Raw genomic sequence first — 25617 nt, forward strand, 5'->3', positions numbered from 1 at the left:
TATTACTTATAATATCAAATTTTACCAAGGATATTTTTAATTTACCATCTAACAACAGTCATTCGTTCATCTCAAAAAAAAAAAATCAACAACAACAACAGTCATTCGTGTTAAGGAACCGAATTATGGATACCAAACTCAAGCTCAATTGAAAAAGACTATTGTTCAAGAAACCTGGCATTGGTCATGCCTATCTTATTTATAAATAGGACTTTGTCATGTTAATGCATTCCATTCACCTTAAAACTGTCCAATTAATAGTTGGTTGAGTAGTTGTTAATTATTATTACAAGCCTAAGTACATCAAACCAAATCCATATACATTAAATCTTAATCCAAGTACATAAAATAAAATTGGCAGTACACAACGGATTACAGTCCATTTTTTTACAAAATCTAATGCCTATATATTTTTATATATATTGTTTGATGCCATGCAAGTGTGTCAAATAAATACTAATTACATCACTAAAATTTTCATTACATGGTTAAAAAAATATACAGATTCTGTCTACAGAATGAATCTTTATAAAAGAAAGCAAAAATGATCCATTCTCCCCTTTTGAATAAGACCCCTTTTTTTACAACCTGTAAGTAAAATATTCTTGAAAATGCCTGTGTCAAGAGTAGCTATCAAAGGAATTTGAACACTTCACTAGTCTGGACAAGAAGGAACTAATTCACTTTGTTGGTACTTGTTAGAATTGCAGATTTCAACTCCTCTTTATCCAAAGACGTTTCAACAATGACCTACCAAGTATAAGAGTGTGGATTCAGTGAAAACAAGATTTAGTACTCGAAAAAATGAATTCAGATGGATTGAGATTTCCGAATTTGGCACATGGGATGATGGTAGTGTCGTGATCAAGGGCAGACTTGTGAAATCTGACTAGTTTCAAAAAAATTTACCTCTTGTACTTTGTTTTCTGATCGTGCAAGTAATTTGTACTGATTCTCAAACATGGATGCCATGTAAACCTACAACAAGGTAAATTGTTAGTTTAAAACATATAGAAGATGCACTCATTATTATGCGAGTTTTAGCACCTTCTTCACCAAAGAAAAGAAAGATCACCATAATTTGTGTAAAAAAATTCAAGCACTAATACCTGAAATGTTGGAGCTAAACCCGGACTAAGAAAAAAGCGGCCTTTTGACACAGACTGAATGCCTTCAATTTGTTCCAACTCTTTGATAAGAGATTCCACATCAGCCCACTGTCAAAGTTTTAAACATATCTCTTTAAATGTGTGTTCTTCCAATTTTTCCAAAATGTAAAAAAAGTCACGTGTGTTCTTAAAGCATTATTTTGATAGGCCACCATTGACCTTTGTCTATGCTAGAAGACGTTAGAGTAGAGCTGAGAAAGGGTATTTTGGGGACTGAGAAAGTAGTTATAACAGCAAGTATTATGTAAGGGAGGGTGTAGGTTTATTCAGTGGGTACCTAAGTATATAAGGGGCCCAAAAAGTTAGAATGAGGTGTGGAATTTGTAAACAGTAATTGGAGAGACTAGGCTCTCGAATCCTAGAGTTTATGGAAGGAGAATTCTGACTATTTTCTGTTTCTGTTTGGCTGTGCATTTTTTTTCTGGTTCCCTGGCTTGTTGTTGCTGTATTGTTTGAAAATTGACAGGTTGATTCTTACCAAAGTGGTATCAGAGCATTCGATCTCATGGGGCCAAAAAAAGATCTGCAAACGGAAGTATTGGAGGAGAGAATGGAGTTGTTGCAGTCGGAAGTTAGGAAGGAATTGGATGGCTTCAGAATTGAATTTCAGCACCTTCCCAAAGAGCTGGAATCGATGAAGACAGAGGTTCTTAGGCTACCGGCTATGGAGAAGAAGATGGATTTCTTGGTGGCTCATTTGGCTCAGCTGTTACAGGCATCGAGGAAGCCGACGGGGGGCTCTATGACCATGGAATCCGACAAGCAGCGACGCACGATGGAGGAGGAGCATTCACCAAGCGGCCAGAATTTTTCCCCCACACCCCCAATCATTGGGGAACCTTCCAGCCAGCCTCACGATCAGCAACAGCCATCATCGGAGCCGCCGTTTGCGGGCCAGACCTTCAGCCATGATTATCGGCCACCTCAAATGGAGCTTCCGCTATTTTCCGGGGATAACCCCGACAGTTGGGTTTACAGAACAGAGAGATATTTCTTATTGATGCATTTGACGGAGCCACAAATGTTGGAGACGGCAATCATCGGACTCGATGGGGATGCCTTAACGTGGTTCCAATGGGAAAATCAGAGAAGGCCGATCACTTCCTGGGCAACGCTGAAACGGCTGATTTTACTGCGATTCCGTGCGGCACCGATTGGGTCATTGTCTGAGGAGCTTCTGTCGATCATCCAAACATCCACAGTCAAGGATTATCTGGTGCGTTGGGAGGTCCTTGCTTCACGTGTTCCAGATATCCCTGAGCATATTTTGGAAGGCAGCTTCATGAGAGGTCTGAAGGATGAGATAAAAGCTGCTCTGCATATTCTGCAACCCATTGGGTTAGCCCAAATCATGGATACAGCACAGAGGGTTGAAGAAGGAAACCAGTTGCTGCATTTGGGCCTTGGGTTTCGGCCCTGTTCGACTAAATCAACTCAGTCATTTCCAGCCCATTTGAAACAAGCCCTAAACCAGTCTACTTACCGTGTGCCTCAGCCGCACGCGTACGGACACCCAGCCTCAAGTGCGCCGTCCTCGTCACCGCCTACACGCACGACCGTTCCCAGTTCCGTCGCCGGTCAACCACCCAAAACGCAGCAGTTCCAACGGCTTACAGAAGCCGAATACCAAGACAAGCGCGCACGGGGTATTTGCTTCAAGTGCGATAAGAAATTTTTTCGCGGTCATGAGTGCGAACAGCGAGCATTACAGGTCCTTTTATTGTCAGATGAAGAGGATAATGCGAACACAGATGACTCCCCGCCACCTTCGCCAGATTCAGAGGAACTTACAGCCGGCGAAGAAACTTTGGCAACCTTGTCCCTCAATTCCTTGGTGGGCATTTCATCCGCCCATACAATGAAGTTGGCTGGCCATATTGGACAACAACCAGTAACGGTACTCATCGACAGCGGCGCGACCCATAATTTTATTTCTATGGACGTTGTATCGGCTACAGGGATACCGATTACAGCAACTACGTGTTATGGGGTGTTGTTAGGCACCGGTGGGAAAGTGCGGACGGAAGGAATATGTGCACAAGTTGAGCTGGATTTGGGAGCTTTGTGGGTGGTGACGGACTTTCTTCCGCTGGAATTGGGAGGAGCTGGTGTAATTTTGGGGATTAAATGGTTGGAAACGCTGGGCAATATGCAAGTGAATTGGCGTACAATGATCATGAAGTTTGAAATGGCAGGAACTTGGATAACATTACAAGGAGACCCAAGTTTGTGTAAGTCGCCCATTACATTGAAAGCCATGATTTGTTCGGTAGAACGGGAAGCCCAAGGGTTTTGGGTTCACTTTGGGGCGTTAATTACAGAGGAAGAGACGGCCATTCCTGCAATTCCAGCAACCATTAACTCTGTTTTACAGAAATTCCAGCAAGTATTTCAGTCATCGTCGGGTCTCCCTCCTAGCCGAGCTAGGGAGCATGTCATCACACTTAAGCCCAGGTCGCAGCCTGTTTCGGTGAGGCCGTATCGCTATGCTCAGGTGCAAAAAAATGAGATTGAACGGCTGGTCTTAGAGATGCTACAAGCGGGTATTATTCGCCCAAGTACAAGTCCATTTTCAAGCCCGGTCCTTCTAGTGAAAAAGAAAGATGGGAGTTGGCGTTTTTGCGTGGATTATAGGGCGTTGAATAGGGAGACGGTGGCTGATAAATTTCCCATCCCCGTGATTGATGAGTTGTTAGACGAACTCTATGGAGCCCAAGTGTTTTCAAAGCTGGATTTAAAGTCGGGTTATCACCAAATTAGAGTGGCTACCACAGATGTGGAGAAGACTGCTTTTCGCACCCATGACGGACACTATGAATTTCTAGTCATGCCATTTGGGTTGACCAATGCCCCAGCCACATTTCAAGCCCTTATGAATGAGGTTTTTCGCGACTATTTACGCAAATTTGTTCTGGTTTTTTTTTATGATATTTTGGTGTATAGCAGCTCATTGGAGGAGCACATGCACCATCTCAGCTTGGTTTTGGACCGCTTATTAACTCACCAATTGTATGCCAATCACAAGAAATGTTTGTTCGCACAAGAGAGGGTGGAATATTTGGGTCATATAATTTCAGCCAAGGGTGTTTCAGCCGACCCAAGCAAGATTTCAGCAATGAAAGAGTGGCCAACCCCACAATCAGTTCGCGAACTTAGAGGATTTTTGGGTTTGACTGGCTATTACCATAAGTTTGTGCGTGGGTATGGAGGTATTGCAAGGCCTTTGACAGACCAGCTGAGAAAAGACGCGTTTGGGTGGTCAACAGAAGCCCAAGATGCTTTTAATCGGCTTAAGGAAGGCATGAGTTCTGCCCCTGTTTTGGCGCTGCCCAACTTTGCGGAACCTTTTGTGGTGGAGGCGGATGCTTCAGGCGTGGGATTGGGGGCTGTTTTAATGCAACAAGGACAGCCAATAGCGTATTTCAGCAAGGTATTATCAGCCAGAGATAAGCTTAAGTCGGTGTATGAAAGGGAATTGATGGCCACAGTGTTGGCGGTGCTTAAATGGCGCCCATATTTACTTGGAAGGAAGTTTTTGGTGCGGACTGACCAAAAAAGTTTGAAATTTCTGTTGGAACAACGACTGGTGGCGTTAGAACATCAAAAGTGGCTCACAAAGTTACTTGGATATGACTTTGATATCCAATACCGACCCGGGTTAGAAAACAAGGCTGCCGACGCGTTATCAAGACTCCATGGGGAGCCCATCCTCGCTGCCATTTCGGTTCCAAACCTCATTTCTATTCCGGACTTACAAGCACATGTTGCAAGCGACCCAACGTTGGCTGGAATCATAAAAGAGTTATCCATGGGCAAGCCGAGTGGGGGATTTTCTTTATTTCAAGGCTGTCTCAAGTTTAAGGGGCGGCTGGTTTTGCCATCCTCTTCACCATTTATACCATTGCTATTGCAAGAGTACCATGGCAGCAAAGTGGGGGGTCATTCGGGAGTTTTTAAGACATTTCAAAGACTAGCCGCTGACTTGTATTGGAAAGGAATGAGGAAGGATGTGCAGAAATTTGTTATGGAATGTTCGGTGTGTCAACAAAGCAAATATTTGGCTCAATCTCCTGCTGGGTTGTTGCAACCTTTGCCCATTCCGGAACAAGTTTGGGAAGATATTTCCATGGATTTCATTGAGGGGCTGCCCACATCAAATGGGTTTGATTCTATATTGGTGGTAGTCGACCGTTTGAGCAAGTATGGACATTTTATTCAGTTGAGACATCCTTATTCAGCAGCATCAATAGCGGCTGTCTTTGTGCGCGAGGTGGTGAAACTTCATGGCATTCTGCGGTCCGTTGTCTCCGATAGAGATAAAATCTTCTTGAGTTTATTTTGGAAAGAGTTGTTTAAACTCCAAGGGACAGCACTCAAGCAAAGCACCGCTTATCACCCACAATCCGATGGCCAAACGGAAGTGGTGAATCGTTGTGTGGAAACATACCTCCGCTGTTTTGTGAGCTCTAAACCCAGCCAATGGGTGAAGTGGCTACCTTGGGCTGAGTATTGGTACAATACTTCCTTTCATTCGGCAGCGGGAATGACTCCTTTTAGAGCTGTCTACCATCAGGACCCTCCACCATTGATTAGATTTGAGTATAACAGCACTAAATTCGCGGAAGTAGAGCAGAATTTGACGGAAAGAGATGCTGTTTTGGAACTGTTAAAACAGAATTTACAGCGGGCACAACAGAAAATGAAGCAACAAGCGGATAAGAAACGGCGGGATGTTCATTATGACGTGGGGGAGATGGTGTATGTGAAGTTGAGACCATATAGGCAGCGCACCGTAGCTAAACGCGTTAATGAGAAGTTGGCGCCTCGGTATTTTGGGCCTTTTAAAGTGACTGCACGAATTGGGGCTGCTGCTTACCGCTTGGACTTACCAAGCACCGCTGCCATTCATCCAGTTTTCCACGTCTCTCTCCTTCGGAAGGCCTTGGGTCCAAACCAGCAAGCAACAGTTCTTCCAGCAGGTCTCACGGCTGATTTAGAGTGGATGTTGGAGCCCGAATCAGTTCTGGAAGTTCGGCCAGGTTCACATAAGGAAGCTCCCCAGGCGTTGATTAAGTGGCGTCACTTACCAGATTTTGAAGCAACATGGGAGGACTTTGGCGTGATTCAGGACCAATTTCCGACATTTCACCTTGAGGACAAGGTGAAACTCCTAGCGGGCGGTATTGATAGGCCACCATTGACCTTTGTCTATGCTAGAAGACGTTAGAGTAGAGCTGAGAAAGGGTAGTTTGGGGACTGAGAAAGTAGTTATAACAGCAAGTATTATGTAAGGGAGGGTGTAGGTTTATTCAGTGGGTACCTAAGTATATAAGGGGCCCAAAAAGTTAGAATGAGGTGTGGAATTTGTAAACAGTAATTGGAGAGACTAGGCTCTTGAATCCTAGAGTTTATGGAAGGAGAATTCTGACTATTTTCTGTTTCTGTTTGGCTGTGCATTTTTTTTCTGGTTCCCTGGCTTGTTGTTGCTGTATTGTTTGAAATTGACAGGTTGATTCTTACCATATTTTTGGCTAGGTAGGTCCTTATGATGAAGTATTGAAACATGGGTGAAACATAGGCTTGACCATTCCACTAACACCAATCTAAAAGCATCTTGAAGCCATGATGAACACACTAACATATTACTGGTTAAAGGGAAAAATTAATAACCTCGGCATCTGCTTCAGCGGCTTTAAGTCTCCCATCCATGGAATCACGACCACCGACCACAGATTCTAAAGTCTCAACCAAGGGATCAGGCTGCCATATAAAATATTAATATACCTTAGTAAACAAGAAAAACAACATGGCGTCTATGCTCTCACGCTGGATTTTAATAAGATACAAAAGCAGAGACATGTAATACCATAATTTCCTTAAGGGATAAGAATATTCGATCAAGCGAAAAATCCAACTGGTGAACTTTTGCCTCCACAATCTGAGTCCAGAAATATAATATTTATGAGTCACAAGATGCAGCCAAAGAGGTTCTAAACATAGTAATAAGGGGGCAGAATTATCAGCATAGATTTATAGCTTAAACCTATCTATTTAAAATCGATACAATTTAATTTTGATTAACCTGGCCAACTTTAAAGTATGCTGCAGGATCCAGTGTGGCATCCCATGATACTTCGGTCTGATGTATTAGTGCAGGTACTCCATCAACCTACATCAATACGTTTAAGAAAATTCAACACAAAAGATCTTGCGATAGAGAACCAGGATCTTCAGTTATAATTCCATGTTTAGATGCTGTTCATTCATTACAAGCTATTGAAAATTAAAGCAACACGACACTCGCTGCCAATTTCATTATCATTGTTTTTTTTAAAAAAAAAAAACTAATTGCATAAAAAGCTCCTCCTGTAGGAAAACTGATATCAAGAATAATGCAGTTGGGAAACCTTCCACTTACCTCTACAAAAATACCAAAATAAGTAATCTTCTTGATGCAGCATTTCACAACATCCCCAACTTGAAGGTTAGCCTGCCATGAGATATGTCAATGGTTATTGTCAAAATGTTAGAGATTAGTAATTAGGCGAAGATCAAATCAAAATACAAATATATTAGATACAGCCTCTCACCATTAGACTTTTCTTTTTCGCAATTAGCTCTTCTTTCTCTCTTGGCTTTAGAGAAAATACTAGTTTTCCAGTTTTTCTGTTGGCCAGCAGTACATTTACTTTGAGCCTCTGCAAAATATTGATTTTATTTATATCACAAGAAGAGAAAAAAAAATCAATCAACAATCTCAGTAAACCAAATCTTAAAGTCAAACTAATAAGGCTTATAAAACTTAGAACTTAGATAAGTTTTTGCAAACCTGGCCAATGAATGATTGCAAGAATTTAATTTTCTCTTGATCATAAATCCTGAGAAGTTCTTCAACCTTCATATCTGATGAAATCTCTCCTCCAGTTTTCATATCGATGTTGGGATCTAGGCTCTTATCAAGAAATGGACTATTTTTTCCAGTCTCATAATTGCCAATAACTCCTAAATTTTGTCTGTACAGTGATGGATCTAGACCCTTCCTTCTCAACCATGACTCAAATGCTAAGAATTTCCACTTGGCAGAAAGATTTCGGTATGGAAGAAATCCTATTAAAGAGCCAAAAGATACCTGTAAAAACGTAACTCTAGTTCATAAAGGTTGTACCTTAGCCTATAAATGAAAAATACAAAACAAAAGTAGCCTGTTCCAAAGACTACTTTACTGCGGTTTCATGTATACTTACAACAAAACCTCTACTGCTACAGCTTATGAGTTCCACCTCTCCTCTATCTCCCATCTTAACCAAATTTTCTGCTCTAGTCCAATCAGCCTCTTCAAATCCCTATTCATAAGCATCCAAGATCATTAGCCAACACAAAAACACTAATATTTAGAAACCTATGGACATGAAACTGCATAAACTTACCTCCATCGATGATTTAACAGGGAGATTCTCAAACTCAGCAGGTTCCTCAACACTGTCCAGGCTTACTGACACATCCTTTGCAGTTTGGTCTAATCTACAAGTGCATATGTCAGACAGACAAAACTAGAATAAGAGTAATGGAAACAAACAAATATAAGGCATGACTAAATGCACCTTTTTGGTTTTACTATTAGTGAAGCTTCCACAGATAAGTTGGCACTGGAATCAACTAAACTCGTGGCCGGAGGAGGTTCCTTCTCTGCTATCTTCTCACTGGAACCTATCACACTCTGCTTATCTGGCTGCAATCCTTAAAAAAAAATCCAAGCACAACATTAATTTGCAGCTTTATTAAAACTAACAATAAAGATCTATACCAACAAAAGATCATCCTTACGAGTAGGTTTCTTCAATATTGAATGATCCTCCAATTCATTGCCAGTTCCAGTCAGTTCCAATGAATCCCTTGAGCTCTCATTTCCTATAGCATCAACAACATCAGACTCTACATAATCTGCATTAGCAGCCTGCTCTTTAGAACCTTCATCTACTGTCTTGACAGGCATAGCAGCGGGCTTCTTTAACAAAGTGAAATCACTAAATCCATCGCCGAGCTCTTCTTTTTTCATTGTCAACTCCATATCACCAACTTCTACAGCATCTAAATCACCCGAATTGTCTTCTTTCGAATCAACATTTTCACTCACACTCATTGGTTCGGGTTTTCGCAACAGGGTCATGTCACTAAATCCCTCATCCTTTTTTTGCTCACTCCCCATTGCCAATGACAAATTCGGTCGAAGTCTCAACCTAGATGGTTTATCTTCAACATCAGGCTCATTTAACATACTTGGTTTCCTCAAAATAACATTAGGAAGACTACGCTTAACACCATCAACAGCCTTCCTAACTGGCCGAACCGGTTTCTTAATCTCAGGTACAAATGCCTTATTATCATCATTTTTGAATTCAAAGCCTTTCTTAGGAACAGGCCTAACCAAATTCAAACCATCCAATGATTTTGAAGGCTGCCCACCATTAGACCAATCAATAGGAATATCTTTCACTTCAGGCATTTTACCCTTGTTCTTGTGAAAAGTTTTCTCTATTTCAATATAACTAACATCTGGGTTTGCTTTCCTACCCAATATCTGAAATTAAAAACCAAAAATAAATACAAAAAAAGAAACATAATTTTGGAAGAGCCCACTTCACCAAAAACACTAAAAAACAAGAGAGAATAGCAAAGAGAGAGAAGGGACCTTGGCAAGGGTGAGTTTAGGGTCCTCGCCGAGCATGCGCCCGAACTTGAGCTCCATTAGGTCCGAAGGGTCGAGCCTAGGCTCATCATTAGAAGCAAAAACTACAAATTTATTGGGGTATTTCGACAAAGAACGGCCTTTTATCAGTCTTCTCGTTGTGATGAACGGAACAGAGTAAATGGGTTTCCGAGCAATTGCGAAAGAAGAAGAAGTGGAAGCCACGGGAGAGGTAACAGTGAGAGCGAGACCGTCCATTATCTCAGAGATATAACAAGCTTTAAGCTCATCAAACAGCTTCAAAAGTGCATTGGATTACTGGGTTTTAATCTTCTTCTCAACTTGGTCGAGTATAAACTAATTTTTGTGAAGGATTGAGGCCCCAGTTCATCTGGGAATTTTCGAGATAGAAGAACGAACAGTGAGTGAAAGAGCTTTGCAGAGTGGAGTCTCTGAACTCTTTAACTCTATCCACCACAGATTGCATCGACGTGGCACCTTGTTCTTGTCTTGCTTCCAAATAAAAAGCTTAACATAAAACTGATTTTTTGTTCTTCTCTTGGACTGATTAATATTTATGGGAAAAGTTGAAAACTTAATATAGGAATAGTTAATAAAATTAGACACTATATAGTTGAATTTTACTTATTATTATTATTATTAGACTTTTTAAATTCTTATTTGAATTAGACTTTTTAAATTCTTATTTGAGTACATGTTTATAAGTATTATTGTAATGTGTATTATATGTGTTATATTATAATTAAATTAAAAATACATTTTAATTATAGTGTGTCATATATGTATATATGTGACAATTATATATATAAGAATGTATTCAATCAATGAAAAATTATTCTTTAAAATGTAAAAATCAAGGCTTAAAATATAAACTATAAATTTTAAAATGTAAACAACAATAATTTAAAGGTTATTTAGGCTTTTTACCCCCCGAACTATTACATATGCATTATCGTGCCCCCCGAATTTTTCAGGTAGTTAAAAAATCCCCCCGATCTATTTACAATCATGTAAATTAGGAGTTCCGTCCAATTCCGTTCATTTTTTGTAACGGGAGGATGATGTGCCCTTTTTTTTTACATAATTTGGGATGACACGTGGGATTCTTTCCGGTGAGTCCGACAAAACCCAGGAGCCACTTCCTTTCCAGTACCACAATGGCCCTCTTCTCTTTGGAAAAATCTCCATTAACCTGATATGGTACGGAAACTTCAAGCCATCCCAACAAGCCATTGTCTCCGACTTCATTACCTCCCTTACTTCTCCATCTTCTTCCAAACCCAACGCAGACCAACCATCAGTCAACACGTGGTGGAAGACCATTGAAACCTACCAGCGCCTTGCCAACTCCAACTCCAAGAAACCTTTGTCCCTCTCCGTCTCATTAGGAGCCGAGTTCATCGACGAGGCCTACTCTCTCAGAAAAACGTTGACCAGTAAACACATCGAGCTCGGTTGGATCTGATGTTGTCGAGGTCAGATGGGTCTGAAGATGGTGGGGTTGTGGTCGGATGGGTCTGGGCGAGGTGACGACGTCAATCGATCTCCAGATCTTTGAAAGAGGCAACAATGGCGGACGGGGAGGAGCTCTAGAGGTTTGTGGGTCTTTGGTGAGGGGTCAGTGGGAGACAAGGTTCGTGAGTTTGTGTGAGAGACGAGGTTCATGGGTCTTACGTTGGGGACAACTAGTTTCATTAAATATGGCCGAGAAGACAGCTTTGCCATGAGGTTTCGATGGGTTAATGATGGGGATGGCTGTAGATTTGGGTTTGATATTTTGGGGATTTCTGAAATTGTTACTTGTTGCAAGGATTTCTTATCTGAGCTATGAAGAAGATAAAGAATTTGTTTGATTTTCTGGGTTTCAAAGATGAACAATTTGAATAAGGTCTATACGGTTCCCACATGTCATCCCAAATTATGTAAAAAAAAGGTCACATCATCCTCCCGTTACAAAAAATGAACGGAATTGGACAGAAGTCCTAATTTACATGACTGTGAATAGATCGGGGGGATTTTTTAATTGCCTGAAAAATTTGGGGGGCACAATAATACATATGTAATAGTTCGGGGGGTAAAAAAGCTAAATAGCCTAATTTAAAATATAAAACTCAAGACATAAAATCTAAATCATGATCCTTTAAAAGTTTAACATCAAGGCTTAAAATCTAAACCACAACTCTTCAAAATATAAACCACAAAGCTTAAAATATAAATCATCACTCTTTAAAATTTAAACCATAGGCCTTAAAATTTAAACTGCAACTTGTAAAAATTTGAACCACTAGACTTAAAATTTAAATTACGACCGTATAAAATATAAATCATAATATTTTAAAATCTAAGTCACGATTTTTTAAAATTTAAACCACTAGTTTTTAAAATTTAAATTACCACAAGACTTAAAATTTAAACCACAAGGCTTAAAATTTAAATCACGATGCTTAAAAGTTAAACTACTTGGCTTAAAATCTAAACCACGACCATATCAAATATAAATCATGATCATTTAAAATATAAATCACGGCTCTTTAAAATTTAAATCACTAGTCTTTAAAATTTAAACCACGACTCTTTAAAATTTAACCCACAAGGCTTAAAATTTAAACTACAAGATTTAAAATTTTAAACCACGAGGCTTAAAATTTAAACTACGACTCTTTGAAATTTTAAACCACGAGGCTTGAATTTAAATTACGACTCTTTAAAATTTAAACCACAAGGCTTAAAAGTTATACTACTAGGCTTAAAATCTAAACTACGACCATATAAAATATAAACCATGATCATTTAAAATCTAAATCATGACTCTTTAAAATTTAAACCACTAATCTTTAAAATTTAACCATGACTCTTTAAAATTAAACCACAAGGCTTAATATTTAAACCACGATTTTTTAAAATTTAAACCACAATGCTTAAAAGCTAAACCACTAGGCTTAAAATCTAAACCACGATCGTATAAAATATAAACCATGATCCTTAAAAATCTAAACCACGACTCTTTAAAATTTAAACCACAAGACTTAAAATTTAAATCACGACTCTTTAAAATTTAAACTACGACTATTTGAAATTTAAACCACAATGCTTAAAATTTAAACAAAAACTCTTTAAAATTTAAACCACAAGGCTTAAAAGTTAAACCACGCGATTAAAATATAAATCGCAACCATATAAAATATAAGCCATAATCCTTTAAAATCTAAACCACGGATCCTTAAAATTTAAACTCCTAATATTTAAAATTTAAACTACAAGGCTGAAAATTTAAACCATAAGACTTAAAATTTAAACCACAAGGCTTAAAATTTAAACCACAAGGTTTAAAAGTTAAACCAAGCGATTAAAATCTAAACAGCGACCATATAAAATATAAATCATGATCCTTTAAAATCTAAACCACGACTCCTTAAAATTTAAATCACTAGTCTCTAATATTTAAACTACAATACTTAAAATTTAAATCACGACTCTTTAAAATTTAAACCACAAGGTTTAAAAGTTATACTACTATGCTTAACAAAATAAAATGTATAAATTTTTAGCTATTAATTTAACTATGTATTTGTTGTGTTTTTTTGTTATTAAATATTATTTAAATCTATCTACTAACAGTAAAAAAGAGTTGGATGTGAGGTTATGTGGCTTCTTATGTTATCCTATTAGGCATGTGTTTGAATCTTGGCAATTACAATTGATATAATATTTTTTTATAGCATGCCTGGACAACTTATGTAGAGAAAGGGTATATTGAGAATATTCATTAATTTGTGTATAAAAGTAAGATGATTAATAAATGGGTAAAAATTAAAATAGTTATCTAAAAATGGGCACCTAGTCTAAATTATTCAGTATTTATTGGGTAAATACTAAACAAAAATGAATGGCACCATTTATTTTGTTAAATAACAATTAGGTCCCTATGTTGACGTAATTTTTCGGCAACAGATAATTATATGAATAAGGAGAGGGATTAGTGCTAAATAATGAACCGTAATCGATGAATGATCTCAGAGGAAAATTATAACTCGAATAGCTTTTTAGGTGGTTCAAAGGTTAAAATCATTCTATTCCACCAGCCAATATTATTGATATATCTCTGATATTCCTTACAGGGTATTTCTTTACCAATTAGAAGCCAACCCTTTGCAACTCCCAGGGTCTCCATATTTATAGGGAGAGGGCACCTAGGTGTTGGCAAAGGAGGTCATCCCGTGACCTTATTATCCATCATGTCGCTTATGTGACATTCATGATTAATTCCTAAAACCTGACAATAAAGTGTGATCTAATCAATAGGTAAGGGGGATAATGGGTCGCATGGCCCAACCCAGTCGTGGGTGCCTGAACACGCACGTTTATGTTGCGTGTCTGAGAATTCAGGAATGGAGTAGATACGTGATGTCTGATATATGCACGTTTACATTGCGTGGTTGACTTCATAAAAGGTCAGAGGTGTCATCTCAAGCTCGTACCCCGAGCTTGATGTAGTCTCAGCTCGTAGTGTCCATGTTGCTGATCTGATCCCTTAGTAATCACTAAACCTTTGGTTATCTCAAGCTAGAGAGGTAGAGACTTGTAACAGCAGCTCCGGGTAGGTGGCTTCCACGTGGCTGATAGAATTATGTCATTTTCCAGCTCGCTAATAACCCGTGGATATTTAGGGTGTACATTTGCCCCCCAAGCCCCTGCTCGTGGCATATGACGCCACCTGGGGCCACAGTGGGGGCTTTTAGGCTTCTTTGTGGACTCTTCATATCCCGCCCATTACGTTGGTATCGGATACGTGGAGCATCGTGGTTGGTAACGGTTCGTCTTCCGAAATCGCATTAAATGGCCTAGCCTATCTTCGGCCGCCGTTTCGTCTTTCAAGTAGTGATCCTCGTATCCCACATCAAGACAATCGAACGGCCCTCATCCTTTGGCCTTTTACGTATATATAAGGCTGGCCACCCTTCGCATGAGCCACCCTTTTATTTGAAATTTTCCTCATCTTCTTCTTTCTTCTCAGTTTCAAAACCCTTTCTTTCGTCCGGTCACTATTCCCAACGTTCCTGAAGTTCAGACGCGAGGGCTCTTTCGTGACTCCGGTACCAACGATTCCAACAGGATTTCAACCCAGACGCTCCTTTCAGTCTTTACACAGCAAAAAAATTCTGTAAGTCCTCCGTTTGTTGCATGCTTTAAATGTTTTCCCTTTCTCTTGCATAGGTAAACTTTCTCTTAGTCGCATGCAATAGGTTGTTTGTCTTTTGTTCTTCTTTGCTGGTATTTTATGCGTAGGTTTTTATCCTAGGGGTATCGACTGTAGGAAAAACTGCTTAGGAGCATGACTCATAGGATACAACTCTGGGGTGATTTTCTGGGTAAAATTTGTATGCCTGTTTGGAACAACCAGTTTCTAGGGTGAAAAAATTGGGTAGCTTAGGGGACACGCTTCACAGGCGGTTTTGCCTTTCGAAACTTTCCTTCCAAGGCAAAAATTATTCTAACCCTCCTGACACATGGATCCCGAGCAATCGGGGACCCGTTGGGAGCACAGGCGCGTGTTCATAGAACCGCATGGTCTCACTCGCTGCGGGCTGGGATTACCTCAGCCCGTGTAAAGGAAACCCTTCGCGCTAGATTCTTTCTTATGCTTAAGTCACCTTTTCTAAACTTTCTTCTTTGTTCGTTAGGCGACCAAATGGCACCCAAGAAGAGCGCATCCAAGAAGAGTGCTGGCAGCTCGTCTTCCCAGCAAGCCAGCAAAGGCAAAGAGGTGGCCACAGACTCCCTGATCCCCAACTTTGGTCCCACCGTGGAGAAGGAGGTCGAGGTGGGGCCTGACGCCTTTTTCGAGGCCGAGAGGATCGCCTCGAAGGTCACCACCCAGGGGAAAGTCAACAAAATTATGCTTTCCCATAATATTGAGATAGGGAGGGGTGCTCTGGACGCCCAACCTCCCCTTGAGGGTGAGCGGAGCTGCGCACCGCTCGACGAGGAGTACGCCGCCTAGAGCGATGAGCATCTCAAGGCTGGGGCCTTCCTCCAACTGGACCAGTACTTCGCGAATTTTTTAAATTACGTGAAGTTAGCCCCCTTCCAGCTCCCCCCTAACTCCTACCGTCTGTTAGCGGGGTTGAAGTATTTATTCCTGAAGCAGGAATGGGAGGTCCCCACGCCGGTGGACATCCTTTACTTATCTTCTATGCATTTGGCGATAACTTAGTTTCTGTTGGTGTTGTGATTGACATCTTATACTTTTCTAGGAAAAAACATGTTAATCAACTCGAATCAACTTCTAAGACTTAAGTCCTAGTTGTATCCAGGACATTAATTTGAAAACTTATTTCGTGTTAATCCTTTATCGATTTCTCGTGATTTTTAAGAAAAACATCGATCAACCAATTTGAAATAACTTCTAAGTTTTAGGACCTGGTTATGTCCAGGACATTAATTTGAAAACTTAGTTCGTGTTAATCCTTTATCGATATCTCGTGTTTTTTTAGAAAAACATCGATCAACCAATTTGAAATAACTTCTAAGTTTTAAGGACGACCTGGTTATATCCAGGATACAACTTAGTTCGTGCTAATCCTTTATCGATATCTCGTGCTTTTTAAGAAAAACATCGATCAATCAATTTGAACTAACTTCTAAGTTTTAGGACGACCTGGTTATATCCAGGATACAACTTAGTTCGTGTTAATCCTTTATCGATATCTCATGCTTTTTAAGAAAAACATCGATCAATCAATTTGAACTAACTTCTAAGTTTTAGGACGACCTGGTTATATCCAGGACATATGCCCTCCAAGTAATTAGGAAAGGGTATTTCGTGGTTACTTGACGTTACATCCACAAATATATACCATAATGTAAAAAGATTTAATTCTCATTACTTAATAAAGAAAATATGGCTTTTCTGATTAAGCCTTACAAAGATATTATTGGTAATATTTCTTCAAATGGATAGCATTCCAAGTTCGTGGGACTGCTTTTCCATTATTAAGCCGAGCTAACTTGTAGGTTCCTTCTTTTATGACCTCGGTTATTTGATAGGGCCCTTCCCAGTTCGGTCCCAATACTCCGTCCTTGGGATCCTTACTGGCTAGGAAGACTCTTCGGAGGACCAGGTCGCCAATGCTAAAGGCGTGTTTCCTGACCTTTGAGTTGAAATAACGAGTGATCTTTTGTTGACAATGCGCAAGTTGTAGTTGTGAATCCTCTCATCTTTCGTCAATCAGGTCGAGGGACGCGCATAGCAATTCGTCATTACGGTCTTGGTCAAATGCCTGGACTCTATGCGAGGCTACCTTTACTTTGACAGGAAGGATTGCCTCACTCCCGAAAGCCAGGGAGAAATGAGTATGACCCGTCGGCGTTCGATGCGAGGTCCGGTATGCCCACAATACTTGGGGGAGCTGTTCAGGCCAGACTCCCTTGGCTTCGTCCAGTCTTTTCTTAAGGCTTTCCTTTAGCGTCTTATTGACGGCCTCGACCTAACCATTGGCCTGGGGATAGGCCACGGATGAGAAGCTCTTAACAATGTCGTGCCTCTCACAGAATTCGGTGAAGAGGTCACTATCAAACTGCGTTCCATTATCTGATACGATCTTCTTTGGCAGCCTAAATCGGCAGATAATGCTCTTGACCACGAAGTCGAGGACTCTTTTTGAAGTGATCGTTGCCAGGGGCTCTGCTTCTGCCCACTTGGTGAAGTAGTCGATAGCTACCACCGCATAACGAACTCCTCCCTTTCCAGTAGGGAGGGCACCAACCAAGTCAATCCCCCAGATCACGAATGGCCACGGGGACGAGATCTTCTTCAGCTCGACCGGGGGAGCTCGGGAAACTGTGGAAAATTGCTGGCACTTGTCACATTTTTTGACGTAGGAGATCGAGTCCTTTGACAGAGTGGGCCAGTAATATCCTTGCCTTAATATCTTCAGGGCCAGGCTTTGCCCCCCAATGTGATCTCCGCAAAAACCCTCATGCATCTCTTGCAAAATGGTCTTCACCTCGCTTGGCATAACACATCGTAGGAGAGGTAGGGAGTGTCCACGCCGATATAATATCTCATCTATCATTGTATACCTTGGAGCCTGGTAAAGTACCTGCCTTGCGTCATTTCGCTCTTCGGGTAACTTTCCTGCTATGAGATATTCAAGGATAGGGGTCATCCAGGTCGGTCTGGCATCGATCATCTCGACCTCCGCCCCGACTTCCTCTATGCTTGGCTTTTCCAAGAACTCTACCGGCACTAACCCCAAAGTCTTCACCTCCCCGGAGGTAGCGAGCTTTGCGAGGGCGTCCGCTTTGGCATTCTGCTCCCGAGGTATCTGCTCGATTGAGCCACACTCGAATGCAGACAGTTCTTTCTTTACCTTGGCCAAGTAAGCAGCCATCTTGGTTCCCCGTGCTTGGTATTCCCCTAACACTTGGTTTACCACGAGCTGGGAGTCGCTGTAACACTGAACGGAGCCGACCTTCAGCTCCTGGGCCACCCTTAGCCCGGCCAGTAAAGCTTCGTATTCAGCCTCGTTGTTGGACGCTTTGAACCCGAACCGCAATGCCGAGTGGAATCAATGTCCTTCTGGGGATATCAATATGATTCCGGCCCCGGTGCCGTTCTCGTTAGACAAGCCATCTATGAAGACCTTCCATGAGGCCTGGGCTAAGGAGGCCTAGGTTAACTCTTCTACAGGATCTTCTCGGAATCCTATGCACTCTACCACAAAATTAGCCAGGGCCTTGCTTTTTATTGCAGTTCGCGGTATGTACAAAATCCCAAATTGGCTGAGTTCAATAGCCCACTTCAACAGACGTCCCGATGCTTCAGGTTTTTGCAAAACCTGCCTTAAAGGCTGATCGGTTATGACGTGTATCGAGTGGGACTGGAAATACGGCCTGAGCTTTCAGGAGGCCGTAATGAGACAGAAAGCCATCTTCTCCATCAACGGATACTGGGATTCAGCTCCGAGAAGCCTCTTGCTGATGTAATAGACTGACTTTTGAGACCGGTCCTCTTCTCGGACTAAGACGACGCTAACTGCATCTTTTGTGACAGCTAGGTAAAGGAAAAAAGGCTCTCCTGCCGTTGGTTTGGATAATACGGGCGGCTCGGCTAAATGTGATTTCAGGTCGAGGAAGGCACATTCCAATTCTTCGGTCCACTCAAATTTCTTATTCCCCCGGAGCAGGTTATAGAATGGCAGACACTTGTCAGTAAATTTAGAAATAAACCGATTAAGGGCCGCCACCCTTCCTATCAGACTTTGAACGTCCTTTTGCGACCGAGGTGAGGGCATCTCGAGTAGCGACCTGATCTTATCGGGGTTTGCTTCTATCCCCCTGGTATTGATAATGAAACCTAGGAATTTTCCTGACGTGACCCCGAAAGTACATTTTTGGGGGTTAAGTCTCATGTCGTACTCTCTCAATATCTTAAAGCATTCCTCCAGATCGGAAACATGGTTATCGGCAATTTTCGACTTGACTAGCATTTCTTCAACATACACTTCCATGTTCTTCCCGATCTGGTTGGCAAACATCCTATTTACCAACCTCTGGTATGTTGCTCCGGCGTTCTTCAGCCCGAAGGGCATGACCTTGTAACAATAAACGTTAGTTGGTGTAACGCCCCAACTCCTGGGACCGTTACAGTGTGCCTTGTAAACAGTGTTAAACCCGCTAACAAGAGTCATTTGGCCAAAACGTGATCTAAGTATGATTAGCGGTTTAGGGTTTAAACATTTTGGTTATGATGTAACGTTTCACTAGAACATTTAATATATACATTGGGATCCCAAAAATATAAATTTCAGAGTTTATTACAGAAAATATTTACTACAAGCTGTTCTAAGCGGCAAAACAGGGTTCAACCCTAGTTCCACTTTAAACCTCGGCCGTGGCGGTCGAGCAGCTGCATATGTACACGTCATCACCTAAGCTCTTCAACTCAAGGATGGTCCAGCTTCCTCTTGCCTTTACCTGCACCACATAGCACCCATGAGCCGAAGCCCAGCAAGAAAACATAACACTTTTCATAAACATTATCAAATGATTATCATTATAATCATATTGAATATAAAGCTTTCAAACCAATGGGTGAACATTACATGATTCTAGCGAGAGAGTGGCTGTTAGGTAAGCCACTAGCCTCCAAGCTCTCTTTTCTAGCGGGAGAGTGGCTGTTAGGTAAGCTACTAGCCTCCAAGCTCTTTTTCCATTCATCGACCCTTAGGGTCGGTCAGGCATTAATGCTCCTTGAGTCATTCAATGCTAGTAGTCGATTAGATATAATCTCTGTTGGCTTGCGTGATTCACGCTAAGGCCATTCTGACAAATAAGTCAGCACTACCTGACCTGTGTCCAGTATCACTGCCGAACCTGACTAATGAGTCACAGCTTCACGGTTAACACTAACACTTTTGTCGATTCTGACTGAAGAGTCAGTGCATCGTGACTAGTGCCCAGTACCACTGTCGAACCTGACTAATGAGTCACAACTTCACAGTTGATACTAGCACCTTTTGTCAAATCTGACTAATTAGTCAGTACCATACACAAGTAAGCAATGCTATCAACATATATCATATGCCAGTTATCCAAGAACAAGGCATTCAGCATGCTTACTAAACAGTTTCTAGCATAATCATGATCATGCACAAATTCAGAGACTCAAGCTCTGGCCAATCTCATATTCATCATTCATGGCATGCCCTAATCACATGTTTCTCGTGCATTATATGCATCACACTTAATCATCCAGCATGCCTCAACAATAGTCATATGCCAATGGGCAAGATTGCCAAGCATTCATTATGCTATCAACATTTACATTTAAACATCCATCATGCATCAATAATAACCATGCATGTCATACTCAATAATCAACCAACATGCTTCAATGATAACCATGCATGTCACATATACACAGGGTGCAGTTTTCTTACCTCAGATTAAAGCTAGTACCAATATAAGAACGATCCTTGAGAACGATCAACCTTTAAGCCCTTAGCGGTCACCTAATCATAACCAAATATGGAATACCATTAATAACATGATAATCAAAGGTTCCACACCAATATCTAGCCCCCAAGAGGTCAATCCAAACTAATCCAAGTGGTAGGGACACTCCCGAGGCCCATAGTTAAGTTCCCGGGGTCAAAACGAGCAAACGGGGTGAAAACAGGGCAAGGGCTGCGGCCCTAGCACCTTGGGCCGCAGCCCCCAGGGTTCTCTGAGGCAAGGGCCGCGACTCCCTCCATCAAGGGCCGCGGCGCCCAGCAAGGACAATTCCCTGACACCTGCTTCTTCGAACTAGGGCCGCGGCGCACAAGAACAGGGCCGCGACCCCCAACCCTGGGCCATTCCCAAACGCGTTTTAAACACTTCAAACCTTCCAAAAACATACCCAAACATTCCCCATTCATCAAATCAAAGTTCCCAAGCTTCCCAATACTCCAAAACCCTCAAAACCCAAAGCTCAAACCAACCAAAAACTCAACAATTAACAAAGTCCAATTCTAAGCTTAAAAACTTTAAAAACTTCAAACTTCAAACTTTGATTACCTTCGATTGGGTTGTTTTCCATCAAATCCTTCGGTTAAAAAGCTTATAATCTTTCCTTGGATCGCTATGCCTCGACCCTTGCTTGATTCCGACTCCTATTACTCAAGATTTCCTCAAAAAGGCTCAAACGGTAAAACGGACTGTTTTGAGAGAGAACGAGAAGTTTCTAACGTACGTTCTTATCTGTCAAGCTACTTCAAGCTTAAGTAACCTCAAATAAAACCTAGTGCTCGGGGTCCCGAAAACACCTCCGGGGACACTATAGTCAAAACTTCCAGAATTTCACCCTGATCTCAAATATTCTCAATCTATCACCAAATAAACATTCCTATTACCCCAAATTTGACCCCGTTATGACTGATAACTCTACAAAATAGAGTTATTTTACCACTTTTTATGTGCTAATTGTTGCTTAATTCTTGAGTTTTTAATTGATTTATTAAGTTTTTAAGTAATTTTGAATTTATTAGGTTTATTTTGATTTTATATATTTTTGTGTGTTTTTATAGTTATTTTGTTGTAATATATTGTAGTTTAATTATTTAAATTATTGTAGTTTAATTTGTGGTAAAAAAATGCTATATTATTGAGCTTAAGTGTTAAATATAAATTAAGTTATAATTAATATTTTCAAAGAATTAGCTTGATTTATTTTATAATTGAAAATATTTGAATTTGATTTAATTTGTGTTTATTTTGTAGGGAGTAAGTTGTATTTTTTTGGCTTTGAAAAATAAAGAAAAGAAAGGAAAACAAGTGAAAAATTTGAAAGAAAATCTCTTGAGATGTGGCATTTTTCTCCACAGCCACTTGGGCCTCCTTCAGCAAACATCCCAGGCCCAACTGCTCTCCTGCGCCAGCCGAAGCACCAACACTCCCTTCTTCAGCAATTGACTCACCTGCCATCAACATGCCTTCCACGTGCCAGCATTCCAGCCACGTGACCATGAGCATTTCATTCGTCCAGCCAATTTGAGGGAAATTTGTTTATATACTCCATCAGCCACATACAGCCATGCACCACTCCACGCCAAGCAAGCAAACCAGACCCAAGGCCCATGAGCCTCCAACACGCCCCAGCTCCAACCTGCCATAAAGCAGCCCCAAAGCCACCAAACATTTGCACGCTATGTTGTTCTTGAGCCCAACAAAAAATACTTTTGTACCATTTTTCCCCCATGACAAAAATACCACATTTTTACCTCACTTTCTGCACTTTTTACTCCAAAACATAATTATTACACCCTATAATTTATTCCTATTTGCCATATTATAATTAATTCAATTAATTTAATCAATTTAATTAATTTGAATTGATTATTTTAATCATCATTTGGCTATAAATAAGGGATTTGTGGTGTCCATTTTGGGGAGGGAGAGGTTACCATACCAAAAATTCTACACATTTCAAAACCTCTCTATTCTCTTCATCTTCTTCTTCTTTTTATTTTTTTCTATGTATTTTTAGAGGAACAATTTGGGGGTTCATCCTCCAAATTTTCCTATTTATGTTTGTAATTTTTAGTTTGTATTTGTTCTTCTAGTTATGTGTTTCTAATCTTTTTAAGATTATTAAGGTGATGATGAAACAATATGTAACTAGATAGTGTTTATTTTGTATGTTGATTTCCCATTTTGTGCAATAAAGTTTATGGATTTTCTTATTCAAATATCTTCTTTCATCTTAAATATCATGTATTTTGGATTGTTAGCACATATTTAAACTTTGTTCTTCATTAGTGCAAAAACATAATATTCTTTGTGTAAGATGTGTCATTAAATTGTACACATCCATGCTTAGAACAGAAATATTATGTTTTGCCTTATAAATAATATTCATTGATTTATTTGTTATTTCATTAGATTGATTTACACTAAATGTTTTGAAATTATAATTTTGAAAAGTGAAGAAAAATCTTATCTTTTTGGAAGAAATTTGTGCTTAAAATTACAAATCTATTTAGAAAATGATAGTTTTATTTATTTTAACTATCACTAAAACTTGGGAATCAATGTACATGTAAATATTATTAAACTTATATTTTGTGGATTCTAATCCTTAATAGTCTTATTTTACCACCTTGATTTCTACTTTTAATTTATGTTATATATATTGTCTTTAATTTCTTTATTATTATCTTTTATTTTATTTTTATTATACAAAAATCCCATCAATCTTTGGAACTAGGTTAGAATTTATTAATTTTGATTTAAAATAGTTTTATTTTCGATTTTAGACAACTCATTTGGGTTCGACCTCGTGCTTACACGAACACTATTCTATAAATACGATTCGTGCGCTTGCGAGTATAAATATTTAAAACATACCCGTTTTGGGTCCATCAATGACAAAACCGCTAACTCATAATCTAAGATTGTCTCATGCCGCATAGCTCGAATATATCTCCATAATAATGAAATCTCATTCACAAATTACAATACGCACCCAATAGGCCAAATTACCAAAATGCCATTTTCATTATAAGTACACCCATATGCATGCATTTATCATCATACAATAATATAATTCACATGAACATGCATATAATCATTAAATATCATAATACATCAATTATGGCCCTCCCGGCCTCCTAATCAAGGTCCTAAACCTTATTAGGAAATTTGGGGCATTACAGTTGGGGTCATGAAGCTAGTGTGTTCCTAGTCTGCTGGATTCATGGCGATCTGATTGTAGCCTGAACATGCATCCATAAAAGACATGAGCTCGTGCCCCGCCATGGCATCTACCAATTGGTCGATCCTTGGCAAGGGGAAGCAGTCTTTGGGGCAGACTTTGTTCAGATCGGAGAAGTCGATGCAGGTCCGCCATTTCCCGTTGGGCTTCGGAACCAATACAGGATTGGCGACCCAGATCGGGAACTTTGCCTCGCGGATAAAGCCGCACTTTAAGAGTCAGGCTACTTCCTCTTCTAGGGCTTCAGCTCGGGTTGTTCCTAGGCGCCTTTGTTTATGGGATTTCGTAGGCATGCTTTTATCCAAGTGGAGGGTGTGCATTATGACTCTCGGACTGATCCCCACCATGTCTTCATGAGACCAGGCGAACACGTCTAGATTCTCCTGCAGAAACTTAATCAGCTCCGCCTTCCTTTCGCTACATAGATTTTTCCTGAGCTTTACCACCCGCCAGGGATCTTGTGGATCGATATTTACCTCTTCGAGCTCTTCGATGGCTTGGAGCTCGGATTTATCCTCGCCTATTTTGGGGTCGATATCATTATTTAAGATGATATTCTCCCCTTTGACAATCTGAGGTTTTTCAATCTGAGGACTAGACACAAGTTCCTGAGATTCCTCATACCCGTCCTGGACGGTCATCGTTACCTGCCCGGGTTTTAATTTTCCCCTCATAGAAATGTTGTAGCATTCCCTGGCAGCAAGCTGATCACCTCGGACCGTGCATATCCTCGAGGAGGGAAATTTTAGCGCGAGGTGGCAGATGGAGGTTATGGCTTCAAACGCAATCAATGTAGGTCGGCCCAAAATAGCATTGTACGCGGCGGGATAATCGATGACCACAAACTTGAGGAGTTTCGGGACTGTCCGAGGTCCCTCTCCCAAGGTGATCACTAGCTCGATCGTTCCTATGGCCGCCAACCCTTCTCCAGAGAATCCGTATAGCATCATGGAGGTTGCTTTCAGCTCGGTGACAGATAAACCCATCTTTTCCAGTGTAGACCGGAACAACAGGTTCACCGAGCTCCCATTATCGACCAGTATTCTTCTAACTCTCTGGTTAGCGAGCTGAGCGGCTACAACCAGAGGGTCGTTATGAGGGAACTGGACGTGACTGGCATCTTCCTCAGTGAATATGATTGGTTGCCTCTCCAATCGTTGTTGTTTGGGTAGATGGTGATCAGGGACGAACTCCACTCCATTATGGGCCTTAAGTTCATTGATGTATCTCTTTTGGGCACCTCTGCTTGTGCGCACCAAATGGGGACCTCCTGAGATCGTGGAGATCTCTCCTCCTATCACACGAGGAGGGACGTCTTGGTCTACCCGAGACCCGGGCTGGCTTATCGGAACTTCCGGAGCTGGGTGGCCGGCGGGAACTTTATTCCGCGCATATTGAGCCAAGGGTCCGACTCTGATGAGAGTCTCGATCTCATCCTTCAGGTGCCTACAATCATCGGTGTTGTGGCCAAGGTCGTTGTGGAA

General features: G+C 40.7%; 1 protein-coding gene across 1 annotated transcript; it reads right to left on the reverse strand.

The window, feature by feature from the left end:
• Positions 1 to 441: 441 nt before the first annotated feature.
• LOC133778378 (uncharacterized) lies at positions 442 to 10350 on the reverse strand. The gene is made up of 14 exons (XM_062218275.1): positions 9859 to 10350; positions 8994 to 9747; positions 8771 to 8906; positions 8597 to 8690; positions 8414 to 8512; positions 7999 to 8298; positions 7760 to 7867; positions 7588 to 7659; positions 7252 to 7338; positions 7036 to 7107; positions 6840 to 6929; positions 1110 to 1217; positions 910 to 978; positions 442 to 750 (listed from the first exon to the last, which is right to left on the reverse strand). The coding sequence occupies exons 1-14, from the start codon at positions 10111 to 10113 to the stop codon at positions 676 to 678; spliced, it is 2319 nt and encodes a 772-aa protein (XP_062074259.1). The 5' UTR covers positions 10114 to 10350; the 3' UTR covers positions 442 to 675.
• Positions 10351 to 25617: the final 15267 nt, after the last annotated feature.

The sequence above is a fragment of the Humulus lupulus genome, chromosome 5, assembly GCF_963169125.1.
Source record: "Humulus lupulus chromosome 5, drHumLupu1.1, whole genome shotgun sequence".
In the NCBI taxonomy this organism is placed as follows: domain Eukaryota; kingdom Viridiplantae; phylum Streptophyta; class Magnoliopsida; order Rosales; family Cannabaceae; genus Humulus; species Humulus lupulus.